Below are 14,552 nucleotides of genomic sequence, written 5' to 3'. Positions count from 1 at the left end.
TGCTGTTCATGGGGTCCTGAGAGCTTAGCTCTGGGAAAAGGTAGAATACACACATGTGCCATGGCCTGAGTGGGACAAGCGGCAACCCCTCCTCCAGTTTCTCCAAAACCTCTTATTAAGATGCTTTTCACTCACATTTATATTTATACACTTCCCCTCTAATGCCCTACGTGATGTAGGATCTCTTCATCAACTCCACTGGCTCTCACCAAGCTGCAACTAGGAGGAAGAAGCTTCCCAGGATGGCTTTGACACCTGTGGCATTTACCTCCACCTCCTCAGGCAAAGCATCTCTGGCCAGCATTCATCAGCTCCCTCTTCTGGGACTGGAGAACACAGACAAGACCCAGACCATACTCCGCTCAGTGCTCCCTATTTTTATATTTCTTGACCCACACTTCCTTCTTTTACCAGCTGTTGCCTGGTTTCTCTCCATTTTCTTTTTCTGTAGCTCCTCATTGTAAAAGACGGCTCTGATGTTTTATTAGGAATAAATTGCTATCTGTCCCTAAGGAAAAAGCCAATAGAAAGAGTCACTAGAAGCGGCGGCTTAACAAAAGAACAGGGCAAGCATAGGACACTTCTAACTTCTCATGCCACACACCATTTTACAGATCATATTCTCTACCTATTCTAGACAGAAGAGATGTCACTTACATAGTAATTCTTCGTATGGAAATAATTCAGTACCTTTTGCCATCCTTGCCAACCTTTTCTTGAGCATTCACCTTAGATGCAACTCATTTGATATGTTTGTTACCTACAAATGTAACAAATGTCACCCAGCAATGAAAACAGGAGGTGGTAAAAAAACCAAACCTGTGGACACATTCATTCAAAGTTCAAGAATGTTCTACCTTGGAATTCAATATAGAAAACCTAAATTGATATGCAAATGAAATAAATATGCAAATGAAATAAATTCTGTATTCTAATACTAAATGGGCAGCTGGATAACAACGTAGGTAGAATCAAAAGAGCAATCTTTTGGCAGAAAGCATGTCATAACAATAGACAAAATTTAGATAGAAATTGAACTGTTCTTGGGTATTAGAACAATCTGTGAAAAACTGAAGCTAATTTTGTTTTTGTGTAAATTTTGCACCTGATCATCAGTTCAAGAAATTCAAAGAGGGGAAAAAAAAAAAATCTGCTAATATGCAAAAGAACCAGCAGGCACTGTAAGAACCATTACAAAGCACTGAACACCCTGAACCTCCCAGGCAGTTCCACATCCCATGAAGCTGCTGTAGACTTAAATTAAATGGAACACTTATTTGTTTTGCAATCTGATATTCATATATGCCATTAAATTAAGCTAAATGATCTAGCACCTTATTTCACTCTGACATTCAGTTCACATAAACAAATGCCACGAAAATGTTTATTTCTTAAGCCAATGGAGAAAAAACAGCTTGACCACATGATGCGCTGTTGCAGTCTACTGATTTCAGATGTTTAACCCATAATTCCCAAAGCAGAGTGCCACTGCTGGAAATTGCAGTGCATGCATAGTCCTGGATTTCAACGAGACCCCTGCTTCTCACCACAGAAGTTTTCACAAGGGCCAAATGTATGACTCAAACACTGCATTTTTAAAAGCTGTCTGATATAAAATAGTCCTCAACAAGTCCATGAAAACATATCTGCTTTTGTCATGACACCTGTTAGAAAGAAATACCATGATCTTTCAAATTGGTTTGGCATGATTTTAGCTATGTAATGCTTTTTCTCTCTCTCTCTCACCACCTACCCTGTTTTTCAAATGAGAAACCCTGATTAAAACCTCCAGACTCCACATTAATCTATGGATCTGTTAATAAAATGCTTGAATACAGGTAATTTGCATTAAAAACTTCATCTTAATGATAGACTTTGGTGCAGTTAAGTCACATTTTCCCCCTGTGCAAAGTAAGGCTAGATTATCATATGCTTAACAATTAGAATTTAAATATACAATAAAGCTATTACTGTTACCTGCTACAAGACAAACAATGAATTTCAAACTGCCTAACATCATAGTAATCAAAACTAACCTTAATTACTATTACAATGCACCTGCTGATGTATCCGAGTACACACACCCTTAATTATGTCATTTCATGAGAGGGAAGAGCAAACAGATTCTGGGCACAGGCAAAATAACAATCTTTTCTATCTCTAAAGTTTCCATCTTTGTGCCAGAAATATAGTTTCCTTTGTTTTAATTTCTTGAACCACACTGCTGTGGAAGTCTGTGGGTTTACAGACAAGCGCTAACAGCAGGTGCAGTAGGTTAACAAGTACATACTTGCTGGAAGCAGCTTAATGTGAATGACATAAACAAAAAGTTCCTGATGTCCTCTGTTTAAACATTACAGTATTTTAACAAAAGGATAGAAGTTAACAAGAGGCAGAGGGATAACAAAACTAACACTTACCTTCACAAATCACCCAGCAGATTAGATATTCATTCATCTAACCATGAGTTGAAGAAGGATTTTCTATGCCTCTTGTTCTAACATCACAGGTAAGGTATCTTACTATTTCAGTGTCAGTCTATCACACAGATACCGTATCTCCCAGAGGAAAGAGTCAGTGCAAGGTAGAACAGTAATTCTGTGCCCTTCCTATGGGAAGAACTTCGCTCAGAATGCTCATCAGGCTTTCTCTGGTAGAGAACAGCTATGTCATAGAAAAGATTTTTGCTTTCTCACAGTCTGGAGGCTCATTTATGTCTCACATACAGAGTGTATTTATATACCTCTATGATTTTCTGAAAGATCTTCTAAAACCCTCAAAACTATGGTTCAAACTACAGACAGATGATATCCCAATGTAAGGAAACACTGGAAACAAACTGGTTGTTTAGTCTGGAGTCATAAAAATTGTGGCTTTTAAAAAAAACAAAATGAAAAGTAAAAAAACCCACCAAAAACCAAAACAAGGTGTTTCCACACCTTTACTACATAGTAAAATGTTATGCAACCCACAGTTAGCCTAACCCTTACTACATGTGTATCTAGGAATATATATCAGAAACTAATTATATTGCAAACTAGCAAGTCCTCCATGATTACAGATTAACCCCTCTGGGCATGGAAAAGCAGAAAATTGTTTAATGAATGAAATAAAAATTTTGGTACATTTCTTAGTTTGAATATCAAATTGGCAAAAAGAGAACTGAAACTAAATACAAAATGAAAAAAATTTTAAAAATCTTCTAAAATACTATTGTCTTAAAGACCCATACGATAGGTACAGAGATGGAAAGAAGCAATGTTTTGCTATATTATTCTCTATCTTCATGTAACTCTAAAAGCTTGAAAAAGCAAAGTCCAACTGCTAGGTGCTAACATTTCACACTAAAAACTTAATGCCTTGAAGTAATTCATTATAAGAACAAAGGCAGTCAGGAAAAGGGTAGTTTGGAGTAATCACTTTTCCAAGAAGTTAACAGGGTGAGATCTTAGGAAACTGTTGAGTTCATCTAAGAGCTCAATGCTAAGAAAAGAGTCTTCTTTCTCCTGCCACCTCACCATGTCATTGCCAACAGTGCTTTCAGCGCTTCCTTTGAATCTGTCTCTTGCCATCTGACACCTCAGTGAATTATCTGGCGTGCAAAATAATTATAGATAACCCAAAGAGATAAAATCCACATAGTTTTCTGCCTATTTAAAACAGCTTCTCAATGGATCGGAAAAACACTAGAATTGTGACCTGTGAAAGGTCTAGGAATAAAAACAGATTTTTCAACAGTACAAGCGACCAGATGGGCTCAGCTGTTTTGTGAAACCTTACTCTTAGTGGATGTTATTCTGCTGTGACGCTGAAGAAACAGCAAGCAGGATGCCAAAGAGACAGGCTCAACTGAGCACCAAAGAGACTGTCATTTACCGGTGCTGATCCTGAACACCACAGGCAGGGCTACCCCAGTATCTTCCTTTTAGCTTCCTGCATAGCAACATCTATAAACATACCTTCAAATTGCTTTATCCTGATTTTCCTGCTACACAGAATAACAGTCTTGCTTTCATCTCGTACTTCCCATCTGTCTACATTCACCTTATTACCCAAAACAGAATGCGTGGGTTTCGGAGAATAAATTGTCTGGTTTGTGTTTGTTCAAACAAAATGGGGTCCTTATTCATGACTAGTCCTCCTGCACGCCACACTGAGGAATATACGTAATCCTTTCCCAACCATACCGACAGGGGAGGAAAAGGAAAAAAAGGTAACTTCATCTTCTAGTTTTGCAGCTCCTAAGACAACACATTTCTCACCTCACTTACCTCCTCATAGCTCCACTGCTACTTTGTCCTCTCCTATTTCCCAGGAAGCATTTCTACCTCACAGCATAGAAACTGTGTATGGTGGGAAAAGAATTGCAGTACAGCCTGAAACCACAGCTCTGCTTTCAGCAGCAGCAGGAGGTCAGGCAGCCCCTACTTTGTGCCTGCTATCCAGTCTCACTTGTGTGATGTATCCCACCTGCACTGCTACAATTGTTAGTGCAGCTGCAGTGAACTGGATCAGGAAGCTGATCCAGGTTAACTAAAGTCCCTTCTGCTTTCCCTTTTCTGCAGGGTTATTTTTAACCTAGATCAATCTCAAATTCAGTTCACCTTGTTGTCTCATAAATAGTTGCTCCAGCACCCTTGAGGGCACAGAGGCAGGAAAAAAGTGGCAGGGGACAGAAAAGCAGAACTGCAACGGAAAGAAATGCTTATGAAATAACACCTTGCACCTGTAACAAAGACAAAGCTTGAGAGCAGCACTGCAGGGCAGACTCTTTGCCACGTTTTAGCCCTAAGTTGCAGAAGTTTATAAGAGAAAACCCCATTGACTCAAGGTTCCTAACACTGGAAACTCTGCAAGCTTAAATGACCAGAAGCACTGATTAAAAAAATTACACTCTACTTGGATCTGATCTGGAAGCCACCTGCTGTGTAGCAGAGACAATATCCTTTATTAAACTAACTGCTGTAGTTTAAAAAAAGAAAAAAAAGAAAAAGCTTATCGGCAAACAAGTCCTTCGTGATGTCTATAGTAAAGATGCAGGCAAAACACACAAAAATCTCTGAGCCATCCAAAGGCCTTTCCAGAGTTCTGTCCAAAGGAGAGATGTGTCAGTTATGGAAGAACTTAACTAACTGGAAAAGACTCCCTGACAGCCTGACACGCGGCGTGGAACACAGCCCTCCACTTGGGCAGGGCAGCCCACACACCAGAACTCGCAGCGTTGCATCCTTACAGCTTTTCCACTTACTCCTCTGTCCACATTCTGCTCCCTGTACTAGTGAGACTGTTAATCTTTGCAGCACAGACACAGCCTTAATTACACTAAGGAACAATGTGACTGTTGCCAAAAATATGAGAAATTTGAGCATTTTTCAATACTACTTTTGACTGTGTCATTTCTACGAATGTGGATATATGGGTAAATGAATGAACACTAAAGAAACCCAGCATCAAGGGAATGTCAAGTAATTAAAAATATTCTGTCTTTAAAGCAGTCTGAGCCTGTAATACAGCCCTCCTAACTACAACAACAAAATACATTAATTTATCACTCGGAGGTCCTTCTGACCTTTTGTTATGCTACCACGTGGCTATCACTTACTGAGTGATAGCCTCTCTCTTTGCTAGTCCAAGCTGTGAAGAAGTATTTTGTTTTTAATTAAAGCAGAATTTTCAGGTGGTGCATACTGGTAGTCTTACAGTAGTGATTACAGCAAAGGAATTTTTAGATATTTCTTCAGCAAGTAATTATAACTACTTCTGATTTTCAGATGATGGAGTTCCTTACTGCTGAAACCTAACTGATCAATAGTGAGACAATACAAGCCCAAAAATATATGGAAAGAAGTTTTAAATACATAGTTTAGAAATGTTATCAATACACTCCATTCCAGCATCACTGGAATATATAGTGTTAATTACTCTTTATACAATATATACTATAGCTGACATTCTAAACTGAGTAAGCAAGGCTCCAAAAGCTATCCATTTCAAAATCAGAGAGCATAAACACAATGAGCAAAAGCAAGAAGACAGCTGTTGACAAAACTTCACTCAGATCAAAAACACTGAAACAAGGGTCTCTGGAAAAGTGACAGGGAATCAGCAAGCTTGGAATAGTAATGGACACAGAGCTTTTCACCTCTGCTTCACCAATTTTAATCTAATCAAGGTCAGCAGTGACAGAGCTTTGTCTCATCCGGTCTAAACAAGAAACAAACTTGTGGTCTCTTCTGGTCCTCAATGAGTAAATACAACAGAATGACCCAGCACTGAATGCACGTGAAAAATAAGACAAAGAAAAAATATCTCACTTCCAAGAAACGTCCCCTGAGAAGGTTAAAATCTACTGGCAAAGGAAAATGAAGAAGGTTGCATCTTCCTGTCAAGCACATTTCAAAGGAGCACTACTTACAGAATAATTGTAAGAGTTAAAAAGGGAAGAATTGACTATAATAGGAAATCTGTCATACTGAAGATACTGTAGTGGGAACACTTTGAGGAGAAGGAGTGAATGAACATAAAATTCACATGCAGAATACACATCACACATGCTGTGCTTGGCTATTTAAAGACCACAGAAGTTGAAGTTAGTAAAGTCATGTTAGATTAATAAATCCCTTGTACACTGAAAGCTGGAGATCTGGCTATCAGGTAAGAAGGTATGTGTACAGAATTATGTTTTGAAAACCATGTATAGTTTTGTTTAAAACATACATTTTAGGTGCAATTTACTGCCACATATTGCTACAGAAAAAGCAGCAAGGGCCATTTAAATCCTGGCTAACACAACTCAGAAGCCAAGACCATGTGGTTTCAAGACCTATTTGGAAGAAGAAAAAGTATACAAATCTCCCAGTCACCAAAGAGTGTATTCTAATCACTTGGTCTCTAATCCAGTTTGGTGATTAAAAAGAAAGAAACAGACAGTATCACAACTAAGTATTCTTGAATCTAGGGAAAAAAACCAAAACAAACAGAACACCAAGTGAGATTACTATTAATTTCTAAACAAACTTTTTGCCCTCATGTATGACATTTCCTTGCATATTTAAAGAGTAATTCAGAGCCATTTGCAGTAATCACTTTAAAAATCTGTATTACTGAGTTTTCTGAAGAAAAAAACCCCACAACTTTCTACAAACTTTACAGTTTGCAGGGTTGATATTCATTCCAGTTTAGAAAAGAGTTCTATTAAAGTTAAAACATTCCTGTTTTGTTCAAAATCAGTAATGATCTTTAACGTAACAGTTTCACTTACTGGATTAAAAAAATACTATGGGACCTTTTTTAAACTCAGAGATATGTTGTAGTTATGTTTCTTTTATGTTGTGTGCTACTTTAACAAATGATTCCAAGATAATGAATATTAATAAAGCTAACATTTTCCTACATTAATTGCAACAAGTTAAGGTAGACTCCCTGTGGCCTTTTTTTAAAAAAATGTAATTTACCACATGCTGACATTTTTAACTCACAGGTTGCAAAAGAAGTTTTCTCAGTTACTGTAAACTGAGCAGCTGAAATAAAAACCCCAAACAATGAAGTGAATAATTAAATGAGTATTAGGATGAGAGATCAAGCTTAGAGAAACTTTTAAGACAACTGACAATTGTGTGTCTTCAGATTTCAAATGAAAAATACTTATATTATTATTCTAAAAGAATTTGTAGGTGGCTGTGGCTTGTGGAAAACCATGAACCCATTTAAAACAGGTACAGAGTTTAAACAGGTACAGAAACCTTAAGCTTCTTTTCAGTAAAGGATCACTTTTAATTTTGGTCCTCCAAATCAAAATCTACAACATATTAGGAGAACCTGGAAGAGAAGGGAAAGAAAACCCTAACAGACTACACTGAAGCTTTCCACCTTCTGTATATAGACACATGTATCTTGCCCTCCCTGCTACGCAAACCTGGTTTACTTTTTTGGTGGCTAAGCTTAAGAAACTTAACCAGCATGGAGATCTCATTCACCTGCAACTTCTGCCTAGAAATACTCTGAAATATTTGCTCCATTCTACTACTGGTGTTGACACACAACTGGTTATATTCCTCTTCATAGCCTGAGTGACATAACAAGTATATTTGAATATATATTGAAAGCTAAAATAAACAAGAAGAATGTAAGAGCCACAGTTAGGTGAACAGCATTTACTGTGCTGACCAGAGACAGTGAAAGAGGTCTCAAATTACACTTCATGAACTAGTAAGTATAGTTATCAGTGGAAGCTGTGTTACCCTTCGTTGTTCTTTCAGGGACCTTAGCATGTCCTTGATCCACACAATACCATACGCTCCACATGTAGATCAAGGGCATAACATCACCTTTACAAGTCAAACTGGATATTTTTATGTTACCACTTCAAACAACTTCATTTTCAGCGTCCTTAAGTTTGGAATATGTGCTACTAAGGACCCTTAATGCGCAACACAGGAAAACTGGCTCAACAATGCAAATATGTCTCAGAAATATTAAAGTCCCCTCGTATTATGTTTCTTTAGTTGCCGTGTATTGTATGAATAGATTACACGTCAACTTTCACTGCCAGTAAACCAAATATTGTTTCTAATAATTTATTATGCATATAGTATTCATATACTATTGATCCTCACAGTAAGTGAATCCTGGTCTTTCCCAACAGTATGTCAATGATGATCAATTCCTTCTCCAAGTTACAGAAGCTGTATCATTACAGAGCTTTTCGCTGCTAAATATACTGAGTAATTGAACATTGGAGCTTGATGTCTCTAGCAGCATTTCATTTTCAAACTCTAGCGAAGTGAGAGAGAGAGGACTTCTGAAGCAAACTCCTGCAACTTAAAAATCACTGTATTTGGTAATATGAGAAAAGAATTAATTAAAACATAAGTAAACGTTGTGTGGTGTAGTGTTATTTAACTGCACAGACTAATAGCAATACAGCTGCTATAAAGTACAAAATGCAGTGTTTTATCATCTAAAATACTTCACACAATCCACCCTCTCTCCCTTCACACGTATCTTCACAGGTAGGCTAAAAATACTTCCTATCGGAAATTAACGTACTTGGCTAAATATATTAAAAATAAAACCACTAAACAGTAACGGTCAAATACTCATAAAACGTTTGCATTGTGAAACCTGTAATAATAATGAGATAAGGTGCAAGAACTGCAAGGCCAAACCACACAGCAGACCTGGGTAGGTGAAGCAGAGCCCCTGGTCCCACAGCTGGAGACAGCCATGCAGATCCCCGGGCCGCCGGAGCAATGCTGTGTGGGCAGGCACCGGCCCTGCAAACCGGGTGACCCGGTTCTACCCCAGACCTCCGTAGTAAACGCACAAAAAGTAAACAAACTGCACAAAAGATAACAAAAAGTAACTTCGATGTTTGAACTTCTTTCCATTTTAATAACGCCCCAGGAATTGCCAGTAACAAAGGGTATGTAGTAACACTGAGCTTGCACAACTGGCTGCTCTCTACGTCTTGTGTTTTCTCTTATCCATCACAAACATACCCAAAGTCTTCCACTAGAAGCGAAGTAAGGAAGTTAGCTTACTAAAAATAAAGTCTGGGGTATTTTTTCCCAGCAACCGAATCGGCTTTATATTATTTAAAGACTACGGTGAAAGACTTAGGGGAAAAAAAACCAAAACAAAACACCCAGCAAAAAGCACCCTACGATGGCAAGTTCGGATCAACGTTTTTGTCTTCCATTTTACCCAGCGCCAGGTTCGTGCCGAGCGCTCTCCCAGCGCACTCCCCGACCATGTCAACACGCCGCGGGGCTGAGGCCGTGCCACGGGGCGCGGGCAGGCCGGCCGGGGTCACCGGGGCCGCACGATCCGGGCAGGCTTAGGAGCTCCTGACCTACATTCCCCGCAGCGGGATGGAAGCCCTCCCGCCGCAGACGGAGCGCGGCGGGCGGGCGGCCTCCCCCGCCGGCAAGGGTGTGTTCAGGGGTGGGGAAAGCGAGCCGGCCGGGGTAAGGATGGAGACTGGAGGCTGGCGGCGGCGCTGACACCTGCCCGCCGCCACCCCGGCAGCTCCGCCTTCGCCGGGGACCGACACCTGCCGCGGGACAGCCGGACGCGCGGCCCGGCGGCGGCCTCGGCCCAGCGGCCGCAGGCGGATTTATCCCGCTTATTTCCTGAGACGCTAAACCCCGAGGCGGGCGCGCCGAGAGGGAGGGAGGGAGAGAGGGAGGGAGAGAAGGAGGGAAGGGGGGCGGGCGGCCCGGCGGCGGGCCGGGGCGGGCTCCCCGCGGCGCCGAGCAGGCCGCGCCGAGCTGGGGGCCTGCGCGGGGCGGGGGGCTCGGCGCCTCAGCCGCTAGGCCGCGGGGCCTGCGGCGGCGCGGGGCGGGCGCGCCGGGCCCGGCCCGCCGGCCCCTCCTCGGGGAGCGGAGCCAGGCGCCGGGCGGAGGCGGATCCCCCCCTCCTCCCCTCACTCACCGCTCTCGATCTCGTTGCCCTTCTTGGCGGTGGCTGCGTTCCCCATGGCCGGGCCGGGGCGGCGCGGGGCGGGGGGGGCGGGAAGGATGCCGGGCGGCTGCGGCGGGCGGGGGCAGGGCTCGGCTGGCGGGGCGGCGCGGCCCGCGGGCGCGGCGGCGGCGGCTGGTTCCCCTCGCCCCGCGCTGGGTCTCTGTGTCTCCGGCCGCCGCGGAGGAGGAGGCGAGCGCTCTGCCCCCCTCCCCCACCCCGACACACGGCGGAAATGACGGCCGGGGCGGCGCCTCCTCCCTGCTACGCCGCCCGCCGGGGGCGCGCGGGGCGCGGGACGCCGCCGTCCACGGCCCCGGCCGCCGCCTCAGGCCGCGGGGCACCGCCCCGGCCGCTCGGCCTGAGGGAGGCGGGGGGGGGGTGGTGCGGGAGCCCGGGGCGGCGCCGCCCGCGCCAGCAGCGGCTCGCAGAGGGCCGGGGCGGGCGGGCTGCCCTCGGCCTCCGCGTCTGCAGCTGTGGCGGGGGCGCGGCCGCCTCCGTGTAGCCGCGGCCAGCGCCCGGCCGCGCAGGGCCGGCGGCGTGGGAGCGCTGCCGCTCCGCGGAGGGCCAGCGGGCTCGCGGGGCGCAGCGGCTGGGGCGGGGGCGAGGCGCGACGTGCCCAAGGTGACCCCGGGCGGCCGAGCGCGCCGCGGCCCTGCGGCTGCGCTCGCCCGGCGCCGGCGCGGGGGGAGGCGGGCTCGGCCGCCTCCCGCAGAGCATCCCTGGCGGCCCGGGGCCCCTCACCCCGCGGAGCTGCCACCGCGGGGCCCGCGGCTGCCGCCCGGGCCGTCCCGTCCCCTCCCGGCCGGGCCTGCGCCGCGGCGGCGTACCCGAGAAAACTCGCACTTGCCGCCTGTTCACAAACTGTTTTCACATGGCTCAATAGACTATAGAAAAAAAAAACGAGCGAGCTGCCAGGAAAGATTTTTTTTTTTCCTCCCCCCTTTTGCTGCCACTCATGTCATAAATAGCTACAACTACGCATTTTAAACGGTATTGTGACTTTCAAGTTGATGATAGCTCTCCTTAAATATATATGTTTACCATGTGAAATGCTTTGAGTGTTTTAGCTCTGGGAGGAAATGCTTATCAAAAAGAAGGCTCTACTTTATATGCCTTAAAGTGGGGAGAGTGGAGAGCAGAAGTGCTAATCTTGCAGATCACAAACCGTGTTTATTCTGCCAGGACAATTTATGTGATACTCGGCCTCTTCTGGCAGCATTCTTTCCCCAAGGCTGCAGGCCGCATGAATTGTTCTGGCTGCAGCCGTCCTGGCTACCACCTTTCCCAGCAGCTATCCAAATCCTCTCCTGACACTGTGGGCTGCCTGCCGGTGCAGCACATGCTGTCACGGCCTACTACTGAATTACCTTACTCTCTGTAAGCCAGGGTTTTATACACATACATGCACTAGTGCACACTAAAGCAGATGCCTCTGGGAAATTTCCAATCTCCTAAAACCATGCAGTGGAGTACGTTGCATGCAGATGCTGGGCAGATCAAGCCAGCGTGTGACTACCTTGACAGTGGTACGAGCTGCCTGGGTTATCCAGCAGCAAAGTTTTGCGCACACTTACCTGAATTATCTTGACGTTCTGTAGGTTGAAGTTCTATTGATGAATGTTTCTGTTAAGGGACTTTCTCTTGATTTTCACCTTTTTACTTGCATTATCTTGATCTGTGTGATACTGCTTGCTTCAGAGGAGTACCTGTGTTTTTATGATTAAAGAAGCAGTCTCTGGGGAAGCCAGGTCTTTATTACTTTGAAGATCAGAAACAAGAGACACAGTGAGGATATAACCTGCAAATCATTGGGGGCGGTAAAGCTGCTACTGTTGAAGAGGGCTGTCTCATTTTGCCAAAGCTAGAGTCTCTGCATTCTTTATACACTTACCCAGACGTTCAGTGAGCTACCAGTAATTCACTCTGCCAGGGAAGGGCATGTAGATTGCAATGGCCAGTTCTGCACCAGAAGTTAAGCTTGGGAAAAGAAGAGGGTAATTTTGCCATCGACTATCTTGATCACTCAGACAATGACAAAAAATAGAAGCCTGAGGTGCCATAGTATTTAAATAAATGTCTGAAGATGTTATAGATAGCTAAAGATGTTACCCCAGTTTTAAACATTTTCCCTGCTCCAGTCATCATCATTTTCATTTTGGCCAGATTGAATCTGAGTCAGCTGATTTTCATCCAGGTGCTGACAGGCATTTTGATATCCTTGAGAAGACAGCAGCAGCATCACTAACAAATGAGATATGCTGCAGCATCTTTAGCATATTCTTGTCATTACAGCCTATCCAAATTATGCTGCACAGGCTCCCTGTGTGAGGATCCACCAAGGTCCAATAGCCATTGCTGCCCTTTGGGATTTGGTGGACAAGGATCTGCTGGTCGTTGCACATACTCCAGGAAAATCCTACATATACAGACATGCACCGCATATGTATGTGCAGCGATGCACGACACTAGTTCTCAAATAAGCACATGCTCTGAACACACATGCAGCACTGATGGATTTGCATAAATGCTTATACCCAAACACTCTCATAATCAAAACCATAACAAATATAAGTCAACAGTGCTGTGAAACATTAAATGAACCGCTTCTGCAATCCTAGCATTACATGTCTAAGTGAAGATAACAGAAACAAGGACTTAGGGCTGGACATTTGCATTGACGTTCACACCACTTACACAACTTATGCTACATTAACAAGTTAATATTCATTAATTAATTGCAGAACGTAGCAATGTAGTATAGATTATGTATGTTATGTTTATATATTTATCATTCAGAGCATCAACTCTTATTCTAGCCCTAATCTTCAGCTTGCCTTAATTTTCTTATATAAAATCCTTTGGTTTTCTTATATAAAATCCTTCGATGCTGAAATGCCTCATAGCACTGCTCCTACAAAAGTAGTTTGTTTTCTTTCTTTCAACACAATTGGTTAAAAAAAATCAAATCATGCAAATACGAAAAATGTTCCATTTGAATCTGTTAGAACATTTCAGTGATGGCGCAATCTAAGAAATTCAAATTTCATTTGTTTTGCTGATCTGTATAAGATTTTAAAAAATAGCTATACTCTTAAGAAAGTCAGCTCAGCAGTTTTAGAACTATTCACATTTAATGATGCAGTTTCAGTGACTCACAGTGGGTTTTAATCCATTTTTTTACATATTTGTTGAGAAGTATCAATTAGGAATATCCTAGCAAGACCAATCTTTTTCTCTGAGAAAGCCTAAAGCTCTGTAGCAGATGTATAGTTCCCTCATGAAACTTACATATTCCACTCTACATAGACTCAGAACTAAAAATGAGAGGGTCATTTCAGGACAGAAAGGAGAAATTTGTTAGATCAAAAGCTCTCACGTGCTTTTAATGGAAATCACTTTTTCATACGGTAATTACTTCTGGAGCCACATATCACTTCACTTCATAATCACTCCAATTTCTAGATGAGATAGTGACATTTCTGTAGCAACTACAGCAATTGTTTTCAATACACATTTGAAACAAGTCACTAAATTTAAATCATTACACATCTTAATTTTCTTCCCTCGCATTTAAGGTGTGCCTGCATTGCAAGCGATTGACATATACAGATTGATGGTTTTGCCCATCCATACTGATAACTCTTACCCTGAGGATGTAGGCTCTGCTCAGGTTATGAATATGTACTTGCCTTAGTTGTAATCTTCTTTATGTGGCCAGCCTGCCTTACCATTGCAGCAATGCCTGTAAATTGCAGGGTTTGAATACCAGATTTGACTGCTCTTCCCCAAATCCCACATTCCTGCATCTTTGAATACCCCTGGCAGCCTCCTCCTCTCTACTCCTAAACAGACTGATATATTTGGCATTTAACTCTTTGTTTTCCTTTCAGTTTGTTCCAGACTACTGGCACATTTCCTGCCCTCAGCTAACCCCTGCTCTGCCAGCGTGGGATGTTTTTCTAGCAGGCTGCTAACGTGCCAAGAAGCATATGTATCTCTTTGTGAATATGGAAGTTATTTTCCAAATTTTACAGCTTCTGACCCAGAAACAGGAATATTCATCACTGCAGCATAATTTCAGACCTGCC

At 43.3% G+C, this 14,552-nt stretch overlaps 1 protein-coding gene across 1 annotated transcript in view; it reads right to left on the bottom strand.

Moving 5' to 3' along the window:
- Positions 1-10,668, bottom strand: part of PRKACB (protein kinase cAMP-activated catalytic subunit beta) — a 76,767-nt gene extending 66,099 nt beyond the window's left edge. The window contains exon 1 of the mRNA XM_074876391.1: positions 10,435-10,668. Within this exon, the coding sequence (XP_074732492.1) occupies positions 10,435-10,480 (46 nt within the window). The 5' untranslated portion in view covers positions 10,481-10,668. The remainder of the gene's footprint in view (positions 1-10,434) is intronic.
- Between the last annotated feature and the right edge of the window lie 3,884 nt (positions 10,669-14,552).

Source organism: Strix uralensis, chromosome 8 (genome assembly GCF_047716275.1).
Source record: "Strix uralensis isolate ZFMK-TIS-50842 chromosome 8, bStrUra1, whole genome shotgun sequence".
In the NCBI taxonomy this organism is placed as follows: Eukaryota; Metazoa; Chordata; class Aves; order Strigiformes; family Strigidae; genus Strix; species Strix uralensis.
Note: the sequence above shows the minus strand (reverse complement) of the source record. Positions and strands in the feature narration are given on the sequence as shown.